The sequence below is a fragment of the Macrosteles quadrilineatus genome, unplaced genomic scaffold, assembly GCF_028750875.1.
Source record: "Macrosteles quadrilineatus isolate MER2022 unplaced genomic scaffold, UCM_ALF_1.0 Scaffold_6__1_contigs__length_79288215, whole genome shotgun sequence".
NCBI lineage: Eukaryota > Metazoa > Arthropoda > Insecta > Hemiptera > Cicadellidae > Macrosteles > Macrosteles quadrilineatus.
In genome coordinates, this window is record NW_026542599.1 from 77983055 (window position 1) to 78004026 (window position 20972).

The 20972-nt window shown below is 32.4% G+C and overlaps 1 protein-coding gene across 4 annotated transcripts in view; it reads right to left on the reverse strand.

The window, feature by feature from the left end:
• LOC128996390 (multiple C2 and transmembrane domain-containing protein-like) overlaps window positions 1-20972 on the reverse strand; it is a 212982-nt gene that overhangs the window by 124247 nt on the left and 67763 nt on the right. For 3 of the 4 annotated variants that reach the window (XM_054421695.1, XM_054421694.1, XM_054421693.1), the window contains exons 2-3: window positions 13045-13149; window positions 2115-2332 (exon numbers count right to left, since the gene is read on the reverse strand). In XM_054421695.1, coding sequence (XP_054277670.1) covers window positions 2115-2332; window positions 13045-13149 — 323 coding nt within the window. The remainder of the gene's footprint in view (window positions 1-2114; window positions 2333-13044; window positions 13150-20972) is intronic. The other variant, XM_054421696.1, reaches the window with a different exon arrangement.

Here is a 20972-nt window from a genome sequence, read left to right on the forward strand (position 1 = left end):
CAAGAATAATGTCACTCCTGATCAATACAGTAGGGGTTGGTCATTCATAAAAACCGAGTTGGATATAAGCATATTTGCGAACCTTGATGTAGGTCTGTAAAATTTATGTATTTTCTATAGATCAATAATGATAACTTGAAGCATACCCTTATATTTATTTGCCAGACTAAGTTCAAAGCTTACGTTTGATGTAAAAAAAAACACCGACTATATAATATACTTTTAGAAATCTTAAATTGTTATTTCCTTGAGTTTTCAACTTTTGTAGCCCTGTGACCTTTTCACTGAGAACCTTCTGAAGGCTGTCAACTCGTTAGTTCCCAAGTACACATTGCGACGATCCAACTACCCTACAATCTGGTCTACTGCTTGTAATTCTATTAAGTAAATTGCAACCCTAAGAGTTTAATCTGCGTCCGTTGTATTAAAAACTAACTACAGTAGACCACTCCTAGTCAGGGATGTCTCGATAAGATGTGCGAATTCAGTTCCTTAAAGTTACTAGTAAAACAGTACTATAATTTATATACGTTATATAGTTGTAGGTGCGTCGCAGGCTTTTTAGTTAGCGTTGTTAGTTTTGCTTACGTATTTTTGATTTATTTTATTCCAAGATGGATCATTATATTCGTAAGAGTTAAATCCTTTTGTTTTCAACCCAAGTGTGTTTAATAGTAAACGTATTACTGTAATGATGGGAGGAATGTTTTTACGCGTACAATGAGTGTAAATCGGTATCACGCGTTTTTCACGATAGAAAAAAAGAATGGAAATTTTAGAATATTTAGATAAGGTTAAATCGACCTAAAAGGGTTTTGAGATCGCAATGCCCACGCAAATGCTGGTAACATTTTTTATGAAGTAGTTTTAACAAAATAGTGCCACTGGATCATCTGTCTATTTATTAGTCAGACCACGGATCGGGTTTCACATCAGTCAGGCTATAAAGGAGTCTACTCGTTATGCTTATAAACAAATCAACTCTAGTAGTTAACACAATTAAAATTAGAACGGAAGACCTTATATTTTTTACCAACACTGTATCCTATAAAATAAAATATAACCCAGAATTCTATTTTGGGGTATCCTTATATTAATTCTAGTACTATGTGAATTAAAAATAATTCTACATGAACGATTTCTTTTCAAGTAAATTGATGTGACAATTTGGTTTCGAACCGGAATAATCCGTATGATACCTGATGAGAGATTCTATTGTAGACAGGACCAGGTTATCCGATATGCATTTCGATCATTGCAGCTTGTAACCCGTGTAACCCAAGACCACAAACAACCCTGTGTTTATCTCTAAAGTAAGGTACACATTATATAACTACACTTGATTGGCGTATGTCCCTTATTACACGGAGGCTTATACCTGGAAGTTATGTTTATCTTTCATCAGACCAATTATGCTAATCATAGTAGAGAGGATATAGTCGTAAATACATGAGAAAATACATTTGCATTTTCTTAATGGTGAATATTTATTTTTAAATAAGATAAAAGGATTAGTTATTGTGATCCAACTGATACAGTAATCAAAAGGTTATCCTTTGCAGCATAAGGAATAATGAGTTCAAACTGATAAGACAAAGTTGTGTTTACAATAATCAATGTCAATGTCAATTTTACGACACTGTATATTTGTTATTTAGCTCCTGAACATGAAACAATCTAAATATTCCACAAACCTTTTGGACAACCTGTTGCTGATGAACGGATTGAAAATATAGTATCATTGACTTCGTATTCAACAAATTTTCCAACATAATTTTTTAGGGTCCTCAATCGTCGTCATTATGTTTACCTCCGTTCATTGAAAAGTTGAATGTTCAAGGTAAATCACAACAATTACCTCAACCACTCGATCTATTATAGTTTACTGAATTTGCTTGAAATGTCAAGAGAAACCGTCAATTTGGACGGGTTTCATCTAGGAAACATGTAATCCAATGGTCGATGGATACAGTAATAAGAAGAACGTTTATAGAGAATTTTAACTACAAACCGAACTCATACTGGGTATACTTTAACAATTATACTATCAGCAAAGTGCATTGTCTACATTATCGGCTAGTCCGCAAGACATCCGTTTACCTCCGGGGCCTAACCTTGAGCGTGCTGAAGAAGTAGTGCGTCTTCTGTACGACGCTGACGTGGTTGTGTACGTTGGAGGCGGACTGTGCCGCCCCCGGGCCCGGCGTGGAGGCGTCTGCCCCCGCCGTCTCCAGGTGGATGTCGCCGCGACGACTCAACTCAGAGGCGGACTTGGAGAGGTGGCGGCACAGCAGACTAGAGTCTTTCAAGGTAGATGTGCTCAGCTGCCGGCCTGAAACAAGCGGAGTTGGTAACAGGGAGAGGAACACTACTTTAGTCCTTCATGGAAAAGGACATTTCTGCTTCGGAACTACATTAGGCTTAAGTCAGCTTCCACAGTGAGGTAAGATACAGAGGAAACTTAATGTTACATTTAAGTGGTGTCTAGGGCAATGACTCCCCTCCGCCCTCCTCGCTCTCATTAGCTACAACGCTCACGGTGGAGGAAGACCCTGTTCCCTGTGCGATAGGAATTTCCGCAACAGTGCTCATCGTTCAGGCTATTCCTTGCTCGTCACAAGTATATGTCCACCCCAACGGTTGTCCCATAAGCTTGTACCCTATTTATCTTATTCCTCTGTGCAGCTTCCAATCTGGATCAAAAGGGAGTTGGTAATAGGTGGGTAACAGTAGCATTTCTGCTTAGAGTACTTACATTTCTACTAGATTTTAGTCCTTTAGGAATTAGTCATCAGCATGAAGAGGAGGTTAAATAAATAAACTAGGTTAAATTGTAGTATGTCTGCATAGGAAAATACACATTACAGTAGATATTAGTCTTTCAGCAAGTGGTATTAGTGTTGCTTACCATCAACAACAGCCTTAACCACCACAGAACCCCATAAAACCACTACGACAACCACATTACTGACCACAACACCAACCCACAACCAATAACAAACATCCTTGCCACGCCAGGAGATGCGACAGGTCGCTAATTTGTAATACACGACGTACGTGTAGTAACACAGAGCAGCTCTCGGAACTCGCAAACTAACCTAGGTTAACACGAGGAAGTAAGTAAAATGTCATTAGAAATAAAAATATGAATTAAATAATTTCCATATTTGGTCTACAACTTTACTCTTTAATGGAAAAATAGTTTTTTAGACAACCAACACCTTATTTATGTCATAATATTTGTGAACAAAATTTTATCAAATCTTTGTAAATCTAAATATATAAAAGGCAAAGCCCTCACTGACTGACTGACTGACTGACTCACTCACTCATCACTAATTCTCCCACTTCCCATTTACCTAGGAGGCTGAAATTCGGTACACCAATTCTTTGGGCATTAAATAGGAAAACTAAGTAGTTTTTATTCTGATCGGGCTTTCGGGCTCCGCCCCAGTGGCTCTGGAGTTTCCCATGTTAACCTTATGATTTTTCATATTTAAAAGGAATTTCTTAACAGCTGTTTCAATTAAACAAGTTGGTTCTGTTCTATCATGTTCAATAGCATTAAAGTTACAAGGATTACCAACAGGGTGCAGCACTATTTTTTTTTCTTTTTATTGATGAGCGGAGCGAACGAGCTCCAACCAGGACGTGATTGAGCCATGCGAACGAGCTCACTTGTGAAGTTAAACGGGGCAAAGCCCGCGGGTACAGCTAGTTATCTATATAACTTTATATTCTTTGGGTCAATTAAATCGAATAATTGAACTTTAATAAGAACCTAACCTTCATATCAAGGAAGTTTGCTTGAAGTAACTACTTCTTACAAAACATTTTAATTCTGCTTTTTTGAACAGTACAAAGTAGAAATGCAACAAACAGGTTCGATAGAAATACAAACAATCGGGTAAAGTTTCTCTCTCTATTTCCTTTGTTATTGCAGAGAATGATTAGCTTCCTTGGTAACCGGTATTGTGGCAATTTGTATTCCAGTTTTATTTTTTATTTTATATTTCGATCCTGAAAATACCCATTTAACAATCTAAGTGAGTTTCAAGTGTTCAATATAAGTAAACAGCACCAATGGTAATTAAATATACAAACATAAGGGAATCATTTGAACAATCGCAACGCTATAAAAATCTATGGGATTTTACGTATGGATTTGGGTAAAATTTAAGCCGTGTTACAAGAAAACATCTCTCTTCTGAAATAATTGTCATATTTGGAACATTTTTGAATGGAAGGATAGAACTGACCTGACCTTTTTACATGTAAGTGTGTGAATGTACTAGAAAACTCCCACAAAGGTATCAACTTTTGGTTGTGTTTTAATTTTAGCGGTAGTAAAATACCAGTGATCATCAAAGAAGCATCCATATGTATATTTATTTACCACACATTATTTATCCTGGATACTAATAGTTTCTTAACTCGGATTCCCTAGTAGGGTTTCCTAGTATTACTGTATTCATTTGCCTTGTGGTAGTCATTGATTTTTAAATAACGTAGCTATAAAAGAGATTAGTGTTGATGTTTCAAAATCGGACTAACAATGTGTTGGGCTATTTACTGGTATTTTAATAAATTATCCTGGCTGAAGAACCAAATTAACTTAGTGGTAAAAAAGTTCATGTTTAATTTAATAAACATTTACAATTAACTGATTTTCACCTTAAAATACGTACCCTTTTGAGAAGGTGTTGTATAAACGAAATTAAATTCGAACATTCGTGTTACTGTCATGCAGACTGCAATTAGAAAACAGAATGTCACAATCTGGATTTTCTCAGAGTGGCATTGCATTGCCTCGACGTATTTAATGGAAAGCGTTATGTAGTCATTGTTTTTAATGTAGCCTAGTTTTGCTATGAGAATCTTCGTGTTAGTCTATCGTGCAGGCTCCAATTAGAGAGCAAAGTGCTATCCTTAACTGACTTTCATCGATCCACATCTTTCCGTTGTACTAGAATATTGCAGTGTTTGCAATCTACAATTTCAATGATTTCTGTGGATCATATTAAACCACCTTTCCCTTTCAATTATCACTTTCAGTTACTACAATAAAGTTAAAGGCTACGATTTTATCAAGATCGTGCATTTGATATTTTTTAGATTATGATCTTCATCTTGAATTTGGTTGAACCTGAGAAAATATAGTTTTTAGGAACAATATCTTGGTTTTAGTTTTTTACCTTGATGATCCTTATGTAAACGCTTGTACACATTTTAGTAGATTACAAAACCAGTGTTGACTGTTATCTTTGGTTAAACGCCCTAACATTTTCATCAGTTTAGTTATCTTACGTAGTTATAGATAACCGATTTCCTGTGTCAAAATTTACTCGTGTATTCTAGGTCGTTTCTGGATTACCTAAAAATACAAAGGAAAGTGTTATATTTAAAAGTATACATTAATTAAACATCTGTGAATACCCAAATACTAGTCTTGCATTTTGGCAGGAAAATGTTGTACCTTCATATTTCAGGGGGAAATTTAAACAAATACCTTTGAATATGAAACTATACAATTTTTAAACATGAATAATTGAAAGAAAATTGTCTTTGAGTAACCTTTTGCACTTCATTAAACATATTTTAAGTGTAACTGAACAAAGCAAACTTCAAACTGACCAAACTGTATAGTTAAAAAAAAGTACGGATATGTTTAAGAAATGTATAACGCAAACCATTCCGATACAATCCTTGTACGTGATAGATAGTTTATAGCGTCAGCACACAAACAATTATTTAAATCGCAAATATTTCTGTATTAGTTATAAACATAGGCTAATTTTATTGTGTTTTTCAGTCGTGTTGATTGTATTCTATTCCAAGTCAGAGCCAGTTGGTACTGATTATTCCAGTTGCGTGCATGTTAGTGCGTGATGCTCTCTATTATACAGGCTATCTGTGCACGTGCCCGTATAAATTAGTAATACCCCCGCCGCAGCAAACCTGCCGTCTAAGCGAATTTCCATTTGGCCGAATTGATTTTCAATTGATCTATTTAAATAACATTAGGTTTAACGAGTACCTAGGTTTGCTGCTACAAGGAAACTAATAAAGTAGTGTGTTTTTAGTAAAATATTTATAGCTTACTATAAAATAAATAAATTTGCCAAGTTTGATCAAAATATATCCATAAACAAGCAAACTACAACATTTTACAATATTCTCCATAAGAATAACATGGGAATTTTAAATTTACCATTTTTTTAGTTTTCTCCGTAACCAATAACCGTACAAAAACACTTTGATATACTGAATTGTTTGTTTTTTTAAGCTCTTTAAGAAGGTTTAGAGAAAAATTGGGAAATTTTGTGTTTTGAGGGTAAGAAGTGAGAAAAACCAATTTTTACCCCATAAAACCCCCCATAAAACCCTGTTCCCATAGTCCGATCATGCTGGATCGCGAACTCATTCAAGTTTATCCCGCCTTACACCTTCAAACCAAATTTCATCAAAATCGGATAAAAATTACTCAAGTTATCGTGTTCATGGACACATATATATATAAATCTATATATATATATATATATATCTATATATATATATATATATCTATATATATATATATATATATATACATATATAAAAATTTGAACGAATGGTGTTTTTGGCCTCTGGGGACATTAAAATGAAAAAGTAAATCGGTCCCGGGCCTAAGTCTTACCATGAGACCTACGGTAATAGCTACTTCCCTATAGGGAAATTCGCTAATAACCCTGTAGCGATGTTATAATGTCTACTGTGATTCCGTACACAATTGTATTCATTCCCGAGAATCATGTTTTGCAGTTATTTACTTTAATTTTAGTTTCTTGTTTTTTGGTAATTCAAATTTAGCTTTAAATGTGGCGAGTACTCACTTAAATTCTACTGAGGAATCTGTACTCCCTAAATACTTGTTATCCCATATAAGGTTACCAATTTCCACTAATTTTCCGTGAAGAAATAAACTAGTTGAATTTCCCCTGCAATAGAAGAACACATAACATGTCACACACCAGCGCACTCAATCGTAACCTACTTGAAACTCATAAGCAAACCCTCTGATTTTAGGATGAGAAGTCTAATTAATATTTTCAATGTCAAAGTCAACGAATCTCCGAATTCTATGATCACCTTCTAAACACCTTTTCTACTCGTGATACATCGTGGGTAAGGGATATCAGCTGGTGTTCTGTAATCATCAAACTTTGTCTTTGGCAGTTTGGCCACTGAGATATCTTGAAAGTTAAGTCGATAGCAAACACGTGTTGGGAGACAGGGAGGTGGCGCTGAGAGAGACTAGCGGAGAAATATGCAACTATCTGATCCCTGAGTGGGACATTGCACATTTATCTTGAACAGTGAAAACCCCGATGATGAAAACGAAAACTGTAGGCCGAAGTGATTATTATACTATCGGTTGTATTCGGCCCCACAAATGAAAGTATATCCCATCCATACACTAAAATTACCTCATATTGATACTTTGAGGTATGAAGTCATAGTTCCACTGTGGATTATCCTAATTCAGACATTTCTATTAACAAAACACTTAACGTTCAACACTTACAAATTTTAAATATTTGACTTATTTATTTGTGGTGTTAACAATGTAATGCGACGCGCACCGAACAACGACATGCACTGACTGGTAGCTTTCCGTATGAAGAGAAAGAACAGCTGATTGTTAAAAAATAAGCGTAAAACAGCTGTTTACACCGTGGCGAGTTATAAGTACGAGGTTTATTTAGAACTTTAAATGTGGTTTTGAATGTTACCTTTCGCTGCACTACAAAGACTAATATTTTTTTGTTAAACATGAACATTGTAATATTTCTTTGTTTGAGTTGAGATTATTTTAAAAGTAATAGATTTTTTTGTTAGGCATTCTATTCAAATTTCAAATATGCACTGATTGTACAGTTTTTATGTTGAAATAAAACAGTTGATGAAACCATAACACATTTTTGTTTGTTATGTCGGCAAAAGAAAAAGTAAACATTTATTTTGTGCATTAAACAACGTAATGATGAATTTCGTAAGTGATGCGATTACAGGTGATTTCACAGTAGTGTATTGAAAAATTTATTTATTTGGTTAATTAATATACTTTTGATAGACATTTAAAATATTTAATCTGAAATGATGGGAAAACGATGAGAGAACAAATTGTAGCTTAACTTAAGGGACATCAAGTATGTAAAATAAAATGTACGACTGTATGTTAGTCTTTTTAGCACAACCAGGTCCCTATAAATAATATGACACTACATATTTGATTTGTGAAATTGTGTTACACATACCTGAAAAAGTTTGGGTCTTGTTCTTAAGCTTAACATATTTTAGGACTCATTAATGATATACAAATTCACAGAAATGTAAATTTTTTACATTTTTTTAATATAAGCCGAGGTAAGTTGAAACAGCTACTAATATGTAAATTAAAGGTACTGGGATGAAGATTGATACTTTGTAAGCTTAACTTTATCTCAAAATAAATTTTCTTATATTGTGACTTTCTCATTTGATATTCTACCAAAAAACTGCGTCCGAATGACTCGCTTAACTAGACCAAGGTGGTTCTCCAACTTACTCGCCCTACACCTCTAGAGAAGGAACAATTACCCCTTCTGGGTTCTGTAGACAATCTTCGCCAACTTCGCCCACAATGATGGGACTATAGAAACTTAGTCTCAACTAATGGGCTATAATTGACTTGGAAACTTACATACGGGTGGCGATCAAGAAAGTTCTTACCACCTTGTTACTTTTATCAGAGGGTTTTTTACACATTGAAGTTAATCCTCGTCTGAGAGTAAGATATTTTTACTTGATCACCTACAAATTAAATGCGGATCCAAATGATAGGTTATTGAGTTAATAATTATGCATATCCATTTCATTGGTGATTAACTATATTCATATTCGAAATACATACAAAAGTCCCGCACTGTACTAATTTAACCATCGGTTTAACTCAACCTACAATAATGAGATTTTTTGTAGGTTGGATTAGTGTATTTTTTTAAAGTAAAGGGAGTTACTGGTACTTGTTCAAGTCTTTTTAGTTATAATTCAAATTTATCTTCATACAAACAATGATATACAACAACAGTAAACGAGGCCATAACAGTAAACCATGCTACTATTACCCATTACACAATATTAAAACCACTCATGATGTATTACGTTTTCTGACATCATCGCTTACGTCAACTACACTTGGTGGCCAATATTGGAAAAGCTAAAACTCCTCACAAAGTCATACATCGTTAATGAAATTTCGTTTCTACATAAAGACCAAATATAGGTTGCATAAATTTAAAAATTCTTTTTAAATGCGTCCGTTCGGAACTAAACAAAAAAATTAGTTGCGTACGACTATAAGTTGAATATTAAAGATTTCTCCTCTTTGTCATTAATTAAATAAAAGCTTTAAATTGTGAGTGTCTTAGATATTTTTAATAGTCTCATTTGTGTTTTAGGGTTGAAACTACTTATTTATATTTTTTTATGTAGGTATGTCGAACTTATGTTCGTAAAATGTTAATATTTTAGTTTTACCAATTACTCTGGTGTACGATTGTATTTTATGTATTTAAAATCGTCCAAGTTATGTTTTGATTGTAAAAAGTAAACTTCTTCAATACGAGTGGTAATTCATATTAGTAAGGTTAAGGAGTAAATTCAAAGCTTAAAAAGTGATACATAAAATTAATATAATATATTTAATAACAATATATTTAATATAATTTTGTGTTTGAACAGCGGGAAATGTACAATTTATAAAAAAAATCGTCTGATTATCTATGTTTATTTCCTTTGATAAATGATTTCCTGTGGAGAACGAGCGTTTATGAGATTAAAACTAGCAATAATAAACAAATGTGCCATTAGTTTTCACACCAGAGGTTTCTGGCATCAAAGAAGTACACAGACCCGAGCTCAACAAAAAGCTATTGTGAATTAACCCAAGTGATTTATTATCTAAATGAGTACTAAAATGAGTAAAGATAGATGATATTTTTAAGTTTTGTTTGTGAAGCTGTTAGTGCTCATTTTAACCAACTATGGCGTTCATAGGAATAATTATGGTTAAATAGTATACATATAGTTGTTAAAGAAATGGTCATAACTCTTTCTTTGTGGCATAACTTAACACATTTCTTCCAATACTCGAGGTGGTATGATTTTGTTTACTCTTGGTGCAGATTAAGGGTTGTTTTCAACCTACGTTAGTCAAATTGAAGATTTGAATAAAATATGGAACTGTACTTTCATTCATATTTGTTTAAACGAAAAGAATGTAATTTTTTTTGTTAATTGTTGTGAATCAATTGGACCTTGCTGACAAGTTTTGTAAACTTGGCGAGGCCAAGATATTGTATTACCACAAATAAATATATTTGAATTTAAATTTGAATTTGAATTCTACAAATAAAAATGCAATAAACACTATTAGGCCTAGATAAAGAATACTAACCTAATATAAATTCATTACCAACAATGACAGTGTTTACCTATGCGACTTGTGTTTGAATTAGACTGATGAAATAGCTCTACTTCATAAGAATGGAAGGATATATTTTAGATTGACACATCAGCAGAACTCAAGTGGAAGGTGTAATATTGCTAGCTAGGATTAAATTTGCAATTCAAATCTACTCCCTTCTTACTCCATCCTGAACACTTCTTGAACACGTTCGAAGTTTTGATAACACGAAACTGATATTGTGCACCGTCTACATAGGTTTGAGAAATCTTTTAATTCAAGGTAAAGGAAAACTACTATAACGTGTACTACCATATTTGTTTTTACTAAAATTATGTATAAATACAATAAAAATTTAAGTCAGAGAATATTAATTTAGCAAAAATAATTAACAAAAGTTATAATAAATAGGTACTAAAATAGATTTATTGAGGTTTGTTGGAATAGGTGAACGGGAAAACACCATGTGTTTTTTTTTTAAATACCCGGGTAATCATCTGAGATTGATTAAAATAACAAATCTTAAGAAGTCTTCAGGTTTTACTGAAATTATTTTAGTAATTAAATTATTTACTTAGCACTTATTTACCTCTCCCTAACCATTACACACGCACTCACACTATTATCCTATGTTATTTCCAAACTGGAGTGTAGTGCTTTTAGTTACAATTATAAGTAATTAGCTCCAAACATTTAGCATATTAGTACTGCATTTGTTTACTGTCATTTATATACTATGCATTTTCTAGAGATATAAAATGTTATACACATATTATTTAATAAACATTCTAGAAAACTATGTTAAAGTAAGAGACAGTAGAAATCCGAATGTTAGGTTAAGCATTAAGTTTGAGTATGTAAAGGATGAAAATAAAATTTGAGGGGTGGAAGTTTTCTTATAAATCTGTCCCTAACTTTGTCAATGTTGGTGTGAAATTTTAGTGAATGGTGTAGGGTAAAATAAATGGAGAGGTACATAAAATATAAAGGGATGTAGTTTATATAGGTAAATAAATGCGAGGTAAAGACGAGAAGGGATAAGGGATGTTTCCGTAGCAAACCCTTTCAAGGTTAACGTGGATATAAACGACGAGCAAACGATGTAGAAAGGTATATGAACCGAAGGGGTGGTGAAAGAATTAAGCGGATGTGTTCAGAGCAATAAGGGGGTAAAGGTAAGGGGGAGAGATGTCCCCAGCAATTTGGCCACAATATTTTCAATGCTGACGTTGGTGTGGGTAACTGGCGTAGAAGGTGAAATCTACGGAGAGGTATAATGGGGAGTAAAGGTGAGGGGGATGTGTCTCCAGCTATTTGGCCCCCAACTGTTTGGTCTCACGCTAGGTTTGCACGCCAACTTCTTGTTAACGACACTTTCAAACTTTTAATGAGTATTGAATTTAAAAACATTACTATATGTATTTCTGCAGTACCAGATAGCATTTAGTTCCATGACTAAATTCTTTTTTTAGAAATAACTACATATTCAGTTGAACAGTGTAGTTTATTCCGTGGGAAATAATTGAAATAGGTATTTTTTTACTAGGGATTTTATGTATAATCATTTTTGCATCATTATCTCCATAATATAGGTTTCATTTTAACACCTTATGTAATAAATACATAACCAATAAACAATATAGCTTTAGATTAACTGATAGAAGTGGTAATATTTGTCAAAGTAACTTTTAGGCTAATAAGATATTATAATATTAAGATAATATATCAAGGCTAATAAGAGATAAATATTTACCCTTCCTACGTTTACACTCATCACCAGTTATGCGTAGAAATTTTTCTCACGGACAAAGCAAAATCGTCCATTGTCCGAAGTATAGTACAATGACAATAGCGAGTTAGTCCACAATTGATCATTCATGGACTACAGGATCACTCAGGAGGATTGATATGCACAAATAGCACAAAACATAACAAACGGTATCTGAATTTAATAGCATCAACTATGGTAAGATTATTTCAGCTCATTCAAGACAATCGGTTATTTTGGTTTCAACATGATTCGGAAACAAAACTGTCCTAGTATCACCGATAACGTACGGATATACAGAATTTATAGTAAAGTTAGTAGTACCTTGTGTGGGTAAAAACGTGAAACAATAATCACACGTTAAAACAAAAAGTCACACCTATAAGTACACAATAATACCCATTATTATTAACACAAATTTAAGTTTACGTGTTCATGTTGTTAATGACCATATTTCTAATCCAGCATATATCTTATAACACACAAACGACAATTAGAAAAATTAGAAACGTAAATTAGAAAATCTCCCTTATAACGCCGTTAGTAAAATTATTGCACCAACACCTCAAGCAAACTATTTTAACTCCATCACCTTAAAACCCTCCACCCAAACCAACCACCACAACCTTAAACGTTCAAAGAATTTACTTGACCACCCCCATTATATCCTTAGGAATATAGGTGTGTCCCTATTTTTTTTACCTGGTTTATGGGCACTCCTACATTGCTAAAGGTATATTCTACTTGTTAAACTACACCAACACCATCAGTTAGGTCAAAAGTTGATTACTTGTACAGAGCGCCTCGTACGAGAAGTTGCCCACAGAAGGTCTGAAGGATATAGCGATGTTGTCCACGCTGTGGAACCTCACTACCTTTGATCCTCCATCAGAATCTACAACAACGTGATATACCTAGCATCAGTGACATGGTGGACAACTATTCATGTTGAAATCATAAAATAAAATGATTATAAAAATAAACAGAAAATGCTTCATTCACGATGTCATTGGACAAAGAAAACGTTATCGATTAAACATACTGAAAGATATATCATCTTTGTGGTGAATACGATTTTTATATTCTATTCTTCTAAAGAAGATGTTTTGGTGTTGATGCGTCTTGTTTGTGTTACGAAACTAATTGTTAATTACTTTCAAAACAATTGTAACTAAATTAAATTTAACTTTAATCTAGTTAATTCACCGGCTATCCCCTGATAATAAAATAATAAATAATAAATTTATTTTTTAATGTAATCTTTAATTAGAGAGAAACATTTTCATCGTAACCTTCACGAGACATACACGTTTAGATTTGACGATATGGTAAATTCCCTGGTACTTCGCTAAATCAATGGGAAAACTATAACAATGTATGATGTTCGAGACGGTTTTTTGGCTAAAATTATTTTTCCAATAAATATAAATAATAACCAAGCAGATATACGATTAAAATTTATTTCGGTAAAAAGTCTCCTAAAGCTTTCGTCTTAAAAAGATAAAATTCTTCCCTTACAGTTCCTAATGTTTCAATAATTCGATTAATATCCAAAAAGGAATCTATTTTACTGTATTACTGAACTTCTCATATGTGCAAACCTATTGTTGTACCTAGTTAAGCTGTTAAAATTAAATAGCAGAGTAATCAGTATGCAGCAATAGAAGTTGAAGAATAACGGAATCTTTATAAAGTTGAATAAACTCGATTTAAAGCGACGTGTTTGATTAAATCGCTTTGAAATCGCTTCTTGTTTAACATTATTTACATTATGTTTCTCAAGAGAAAATAGTACTGCATTTCGTATAATGGACTGATAATTGCATATTTAATTAATTATTTGTAAAAAAACCATACTGTTCCCTATAACCATTAGTAATCAAGTTAGTTTTTTATATGGGCTCTAAGCCAAACAAATTACAGATCATATGAGCATTAAAGTTTAAATCTAACTTTAGCGTATTGTTAAACAATTTAAATGTGGAAACAGACCAAAAACAAAAGTTAAATTAAGAGAAACAATTAAAATTGGACAGGAACAATCTCATAAATTAACAAAGGAAGTACATAAACGATTAACCTAGAACTTTTAGTTTCCGTTGATAATACTTTTTGTCTTAGTACTAAAGGTTTATGTTACAACGTTTAATTTTCACAAAATCTAAAACTATTTTGCCTTTTCTTTGAGAACCGAGCACTGTACTTAACATACATTAACTGTTTATAATAGTATATGTATTATTTCTTTACTTAAGATCCAAAGCTTACTTCTATTGTAAGTAACGTATTAGTATAGATTTGACTGCTTAGTTTAACTTCAGTATTTTGCATAGTTTGTGTAGTATTTATTAAAAAGAAGCATTATCTTGTCTTAAATGTTTGCAAAATTTATTTTAAAAACTAAAATACGAAAATGGATGAGACACTTTAAGGAATCATTTATACTAAAGAAAATATTAAATACGACGTTAGCATCTGAAAATAAAAAAACATGTTCTACAAATTATATTATTTAATTCTTAAATTTAAAAAATATAGCTTCATGTGCTGAAGGTTTATATTTGAGCTATTCAGATATGTAAAGATTACTATTCATATAAAATTTCTTGATATCAACCTTTAAAATAGTTCATAATAGACCTATTACAATTGACGCATCTGTCCCAAAGTACTGTAACTACTTGCATCCCCTTATCATTGGTTCAAGAACCACGCTTAAGTAATTTCCAACATTTTCATGAAGTTTATTATTTTTAAAGTTACTAATATTATAACTGACTAGAGAACCCGTGCGGCTCAATGAGCCGCATAGTATGGAACATAATGCCGAGGAAAACTTTATGCTTAAATTCCAGTAATTGTAGCTACATCTTAGAATTGTTTAAACACTTGTTAGAAACTAATTTTAAATATCTCTGTTTGCGTCGTCAAGGTTCACCTACATTAGTTCTGCTCTCAGTTTTAATTGATAACTTATAATGAATGCTAAACGATCTGCTTCAATTCGAGTTAACATGTTGCAACAAAGTTTTTCCAGCATTGAGAATTGAAGAAAACTGTTGCCTTAGGCCTACTGATAACCAGTGTTTAGTAATTTAAGTTGGGTCTTTTTATTTCTTTGATTTGAGACATCCCCCTAATCAAATTTTCTTCGTGGATACCCTGAAAAGTGAGGTGATATCAACCATTTCATGTGCTCCATTTTTTGCCAACTGGACTGTCATAATCTGCTTTGAATAGACTAAAGCACCAACAACATTGAAAGTTGGTTAACGTATTTTAACGTATTGTCTGTTAGTCTCACGTTTTTCTGTGGAGTTTCTCTAAATACCTGTTGTTGGTTAGCAATTTTCGTATTCGTTTTTATTAATTTAAATAGCAAATATTTTATTATTTTTTCATGTCTAAATTGTACTATAACTTATTATATTAAAGTATTTCAGTTACTAAAAAAAAGAAAAAAGAAAAAAACTTGACCGTAACAACTCGATTGTTGAATACATAAACACTGATTCCTTCACTTATGTTTGGCCTAATATTGCCACTAACTTTCAATAGCAAATGAGTTGTTGAAACTTCTTATTTTTTACTTGAAATGTCTGGATTGTGTTGGTAAATTCAGTCAATAAACATTGTATAAGTTTTTCCGAGGAACTGGCAACATAACCTAGAAGTAAACAATCCATTTGCGTTTTTTCTCAATTGAAGTAGAGCGAGTAATACAAAAGTTTACAATAAAAACAGAAGGTCCGCCAAGATTTGGTATAATCTCACTACTTGAACTCATCATAGTCAAAGTCAAGGCATTAATATAGTTTATACTATTCATTTGATCTGACATTAGGCAAGTTTACTTTACCACCGTGACAACACTATGTGCTTCGTTTATTTTTTCACTTCCAAAGTGAGTTGCATAGCACAACCATCGATGTATAGCAGAACTGGCAAATATTATTCATATCACCAAGTGAATGTGTATCTGGATGAGTGTCTGTTAGACCAGGCCTCTCTTTTTCGACTCTCCTCATACGCATAAGATATCTTATTATTAATTGTCTCATACTCACGTTTTCAATATTTCTTCTTTGAACTTGAGGCATTTTCTGTTCTTCCTACAAAACTGATTACCGGTTTAACTTGGTCTTAACCTACTCAATATTACAAACATTAATATTTACTCCCAAAAAGCTAAGGAGTTTCTTTTTATAAACAGCTGTTTTTTGTTTTTAAATTTGTTCTATGTATTTCTTATGGGGAAAACCCAACCTTTGAGAGGGTCTCACGCCCTTAAGAGTAGGAATTTCAAAATTCTAAAACCTTATTGCAAAACCACATATTGAGACGAACCTTTTGACACCTTAAACGTTGAAATTGGACCACAAATAAGGGAGGAGTTGCGTTAACAAAAACCGGCTTCACGTATTATATATATAGATTTACATTATAAGTATGACTAATCCCTATTGACCTTACAGGTTTATCATATTTCATGCAAATAACACGACGAGTGACGAAATTTTAAAAAGAATGACTATTATTAGGAGACGGCGAACGCCACAGACAGGTCTGATTAAAGGCTCCAGGCCAAACCTGATTACAACAGTGTTGTACCTTAGAGCTCTCCTTGTTTTGTTATTCAAGTTTCAATTTAGTGCCTAGAGGTTTTAGTAAACTTTAAATAATACAAGTTAATAACTTATAGAGAAATCGATGGTTTTTATCCAGTTTGTGTGTTTGTGAGTTACTTTTATGTAGAGATAGAAACGCCACGTTACACACTTATATATGGCCAACAACATGACATACAGATTTGATTTGCTAGTATAACATATAGCAATGACATTGTGGATGTTTAAAAATCCAATTTGTGTTATAGTTTAGGAATTTGTTAAATTTGATTTTCTACTAATGTAATAATATTTATTTACTTTTACTATAAGTAAAAATTATAAAACATATTTAATGAGCAAAACAAAAGAACGAAAGAAGAAATTCACTCTAAAAAACTACATTATGTCACACTTTATCATAATCTAATTATAAAAAAGATTAGTTTTTAATTTATTTTGCTCTGCTCGAAATGTATTTCAACCGTCTATTTCTGTAAGAGAATACAACCTTAATATAAGACTTTATTTTAGAAAAATTTATATATTTTAATCATAGAAGTATTGTGTCCAACAAAAGAAAACTTGTTTCAATTCTTACCACCTGAGGCGTCAGACCATCGAAGATGAGGTTTGTGTTAAAACGTAGTAATTGCTTTCAAGAGATAAGACATTTTTCTACTTCAAAACTTGGAGTTTTATACTCTTAGTAAATTTCCCACCAAATGAATAAGCTATTAACATACGTCCCGCGGCATGTCCCGAGACCAATTTATATTTTAGTAACTGCCAAAAAAACATCCGTTCATATTAGTGTCCGTTATCACGGATCGAATCATCCGATTTTGTTCAAACTTGATAAAAACTTGTAAACTTACGAATATTCTAACGGTTTTGCGAACTAGAATTTGATCACTACACACATTAGATTTCGTAGGGCGAATTGATGGAAAGTTGAGATTTCTTCTATTTAGCAATTTCTTTCATACTATGTTTTAGAAATTAAATCAATAAACAATTCAATACAATAAAGCGTTGCGGAGAATTAATTAGTAATTTTGTAATTAAAATTTTGTAAGTTAAACGAATATCACGTTAACCTGTTGGACACTTTACTTTAATCGGTTCTCATTTCAAGTGATCCTATTCAATGATCGATTGATTGATACTCAACAACAACCCGTAACGATCACAAAACACACATTGAAACCCACAGCTAAAAGGCAGCAATCACCTCTCTGTCTTGTCGTCAGACGCCTTCATTGAAAACTTCTTTTGTTTGTCATTTCTCAGCTTTTAAGACTGTTCAGGTATAAACCAAGACATGAAATGAACTTCAATAAACTACAGTTACATTTTCGTATTTTTCCACAAGTTTTTTCCTAACAGTAAAAATAATCTTGTGTTTGTAATTGGGTTTCCTATGTTTCACTTTCCATAGAAGACTAGACGCATCATACATATTATTTGTTATTTTATTCTTAAAAGTATAATAGGATGGAAAGTAGTTAAATTATGTTGTAAAAGGCCATTTTTAAGAGTTGGTGTAAATGTAGAGTAGGTTTAGAATAACCGCTTGACAACACATAAAGTATCTTTATAATAAAATAAGTTATGGTACGTTCTAACTCAGAACATTTTAAGTTGCAGTGTCTAAAAGCTTACTAACAACAGTGTAAGTTATGATTCAATTAAATTCGGATGTGAAATTAAAAATTTGTAATAATCTTAAGATGGATTTCATTGTTACACAATATTACTCGTGTTAAGGTCCCGTGCTTTGCAGCATTTAAATCAAAGATCTTAATATCCCAAAGAAAACACGTATAAAAACGAGGTTGCGACGATTTTAATTGGTGAGCTCGTTAGCGTTAACCGCTTGGGGATTTACTTACTGCTTTAATTGTTGAAACTTCTACTTTTCTTAAGGGATTGGCCTTAATAAATTCTAAAGAGACTGATGTATAGGGTTTGGAAAAACAAGTTTTATATTACCTAAGTCAAATAGTCCAACGATTGAGGATTGAATTAATCTATCAAGGTTTGATACGCTTAAGTTGTTCTTGAGGATTCACAATGTTTTGAGCTTACAGCTTCGTAAAATGCATAACATAATTACACATAAAACAAATCTTAAAGTTGGACTCTACCAATCTGGAACCACGCTGGACTAATATTATCATGATGGCGCCATCTATATGTTTGTATATACGTCTAATTTTAGTGGATGGCCCTAACTAGTATTAATAGCCCTTCACTTTTCCATTATTTGGTTTGTGAATCAAATTATTTGTTTACTGTGAAAATGGTTTTCAAGGGAAAGCCAGTGTAATTACTTAAAATCATACTCTAGGATGAGCTGTAATAGGCCTAGTTCCATTACGAATACTCCAGCGGTTAATAAAATATTTCTTGTTATTACACAGAAAACTAAAACTAATTCCTAAGTTAGTTTTTACAAAGCTAATTAGAGCGATACCTATTTTAGTAATACCATATGATCTATGTTTTAATTTAGTGCAATTGAATTGTTTATAAGATAACTGTAGGTATTCACTGGGCAAATTAAAAATGGAACAGCAAAACAAATACGAAGTGCTGCAATAATTCTCTAAACAAACTCCTGCAATTTCTCATCCAAATATTTAGAAAGGCTTTTTGCACTCTCATTCCCTCGGATTAACAAGCTGAAAGTTACCTTTGCTTACCCAACAAATATTTTACTTTTAGATGTTTTTTTTTCTAAAACTATAAATTAGATCCCGACATGTCCAGTTATGATGAAAAACTACGTTTACTCGTGTCGTTGAAATTTACTGAACAGTTTTTAGTTGCTTAACCATTTCGCGAAAGCAGTTGTTTCACGTTATGAAGAAGGGTTGTCTGAAACAAAATCTATTTAGAACCTAACAAAAGGTGTAAATTCACATGAAAAATCGGTAATTTGTGTTTTTAAAAAAAATTTGAAATTTAATATTTTAAAGAACGTTTATATGAATGTGTAATTTTAATGTACAAACAACCTAACCTAACTTGGTGTCAAAGATATATAATAATATCCCTTGTGAAGTCGCTATAACGGAATAGTTCCGAATTATTTCCGGTCGATGTACAAAAGGCAGCAAATAAAAGTGACAACGAGTTAAGTTGAGTTAACAACAATCCTAGTTGGGTGTAGTGGTAACCAGAGATTAGTGTCTCAGACTACGGGTTCAATACCGGCATATGAAAAACACTATTGGAAGTGCGTATACTTTTTTTCCTAAAAAATAGTTTTTATTGCTTCATTTTAAAATTATAAGTAAATATTTCAAGTAAAGATCTTGATTGATAATTTATCACAAAGAAATCATTGGCTCAAAACTACTGATAAAAACCATAGAACCCATTGATATAACAAAATTATACCATCTAGAACCAACTATGTATTTTAAATACAAGAATTGTTATAAAACACAACATATAAACAGGGGATGTTGGAATTAAGCGAACAAAACAAAGACTCCAACTGCTATATTTATACTCGGAGCCAACTCTCGCAATTTCTCATCCAAGTGTTTGTGAAAGCTTTTTGCGCAATCATTCTTTTGGATTAACTAGCTGGAAATCACCAAGCCCTCTTATGCGAGACAAATTTTACTTTTGCGTTTGTTTAAAATAACACTGTGACAACGTCAATGATTGTATTGCTGTAAAATTAAGGTAGTAATTTATTATTAAATAATGTTTTTAGTTTGTTTGCTTACTGATAGTGATTACTTAACATAATCTAAAGTTAATTGTTCGAATTAACTCTTATTTGCTATAACGTACATTGGATGTACAAACCACATTTAAATAGACTCAATTTTTGTATTGCAGAATAGATAATGTTAAATAAGAAAAATAATACAAATATAAGTATAAATAATGGTGTAGTTCCATTATCATTAAACAGCTTATATTTGTCCCCGAATAGCATTGATAATGTAGACCCCATAATTATGTTTTGAAGTACAAAGCATTGTTTAGTAGATACATTTAAATTCTGCATAACTTATTTCAGTTAAATAAAAACATTTGTCAGTTAAGGCCAAACATTTGAGTAACCATTGTGGCTTTATCGTTAATA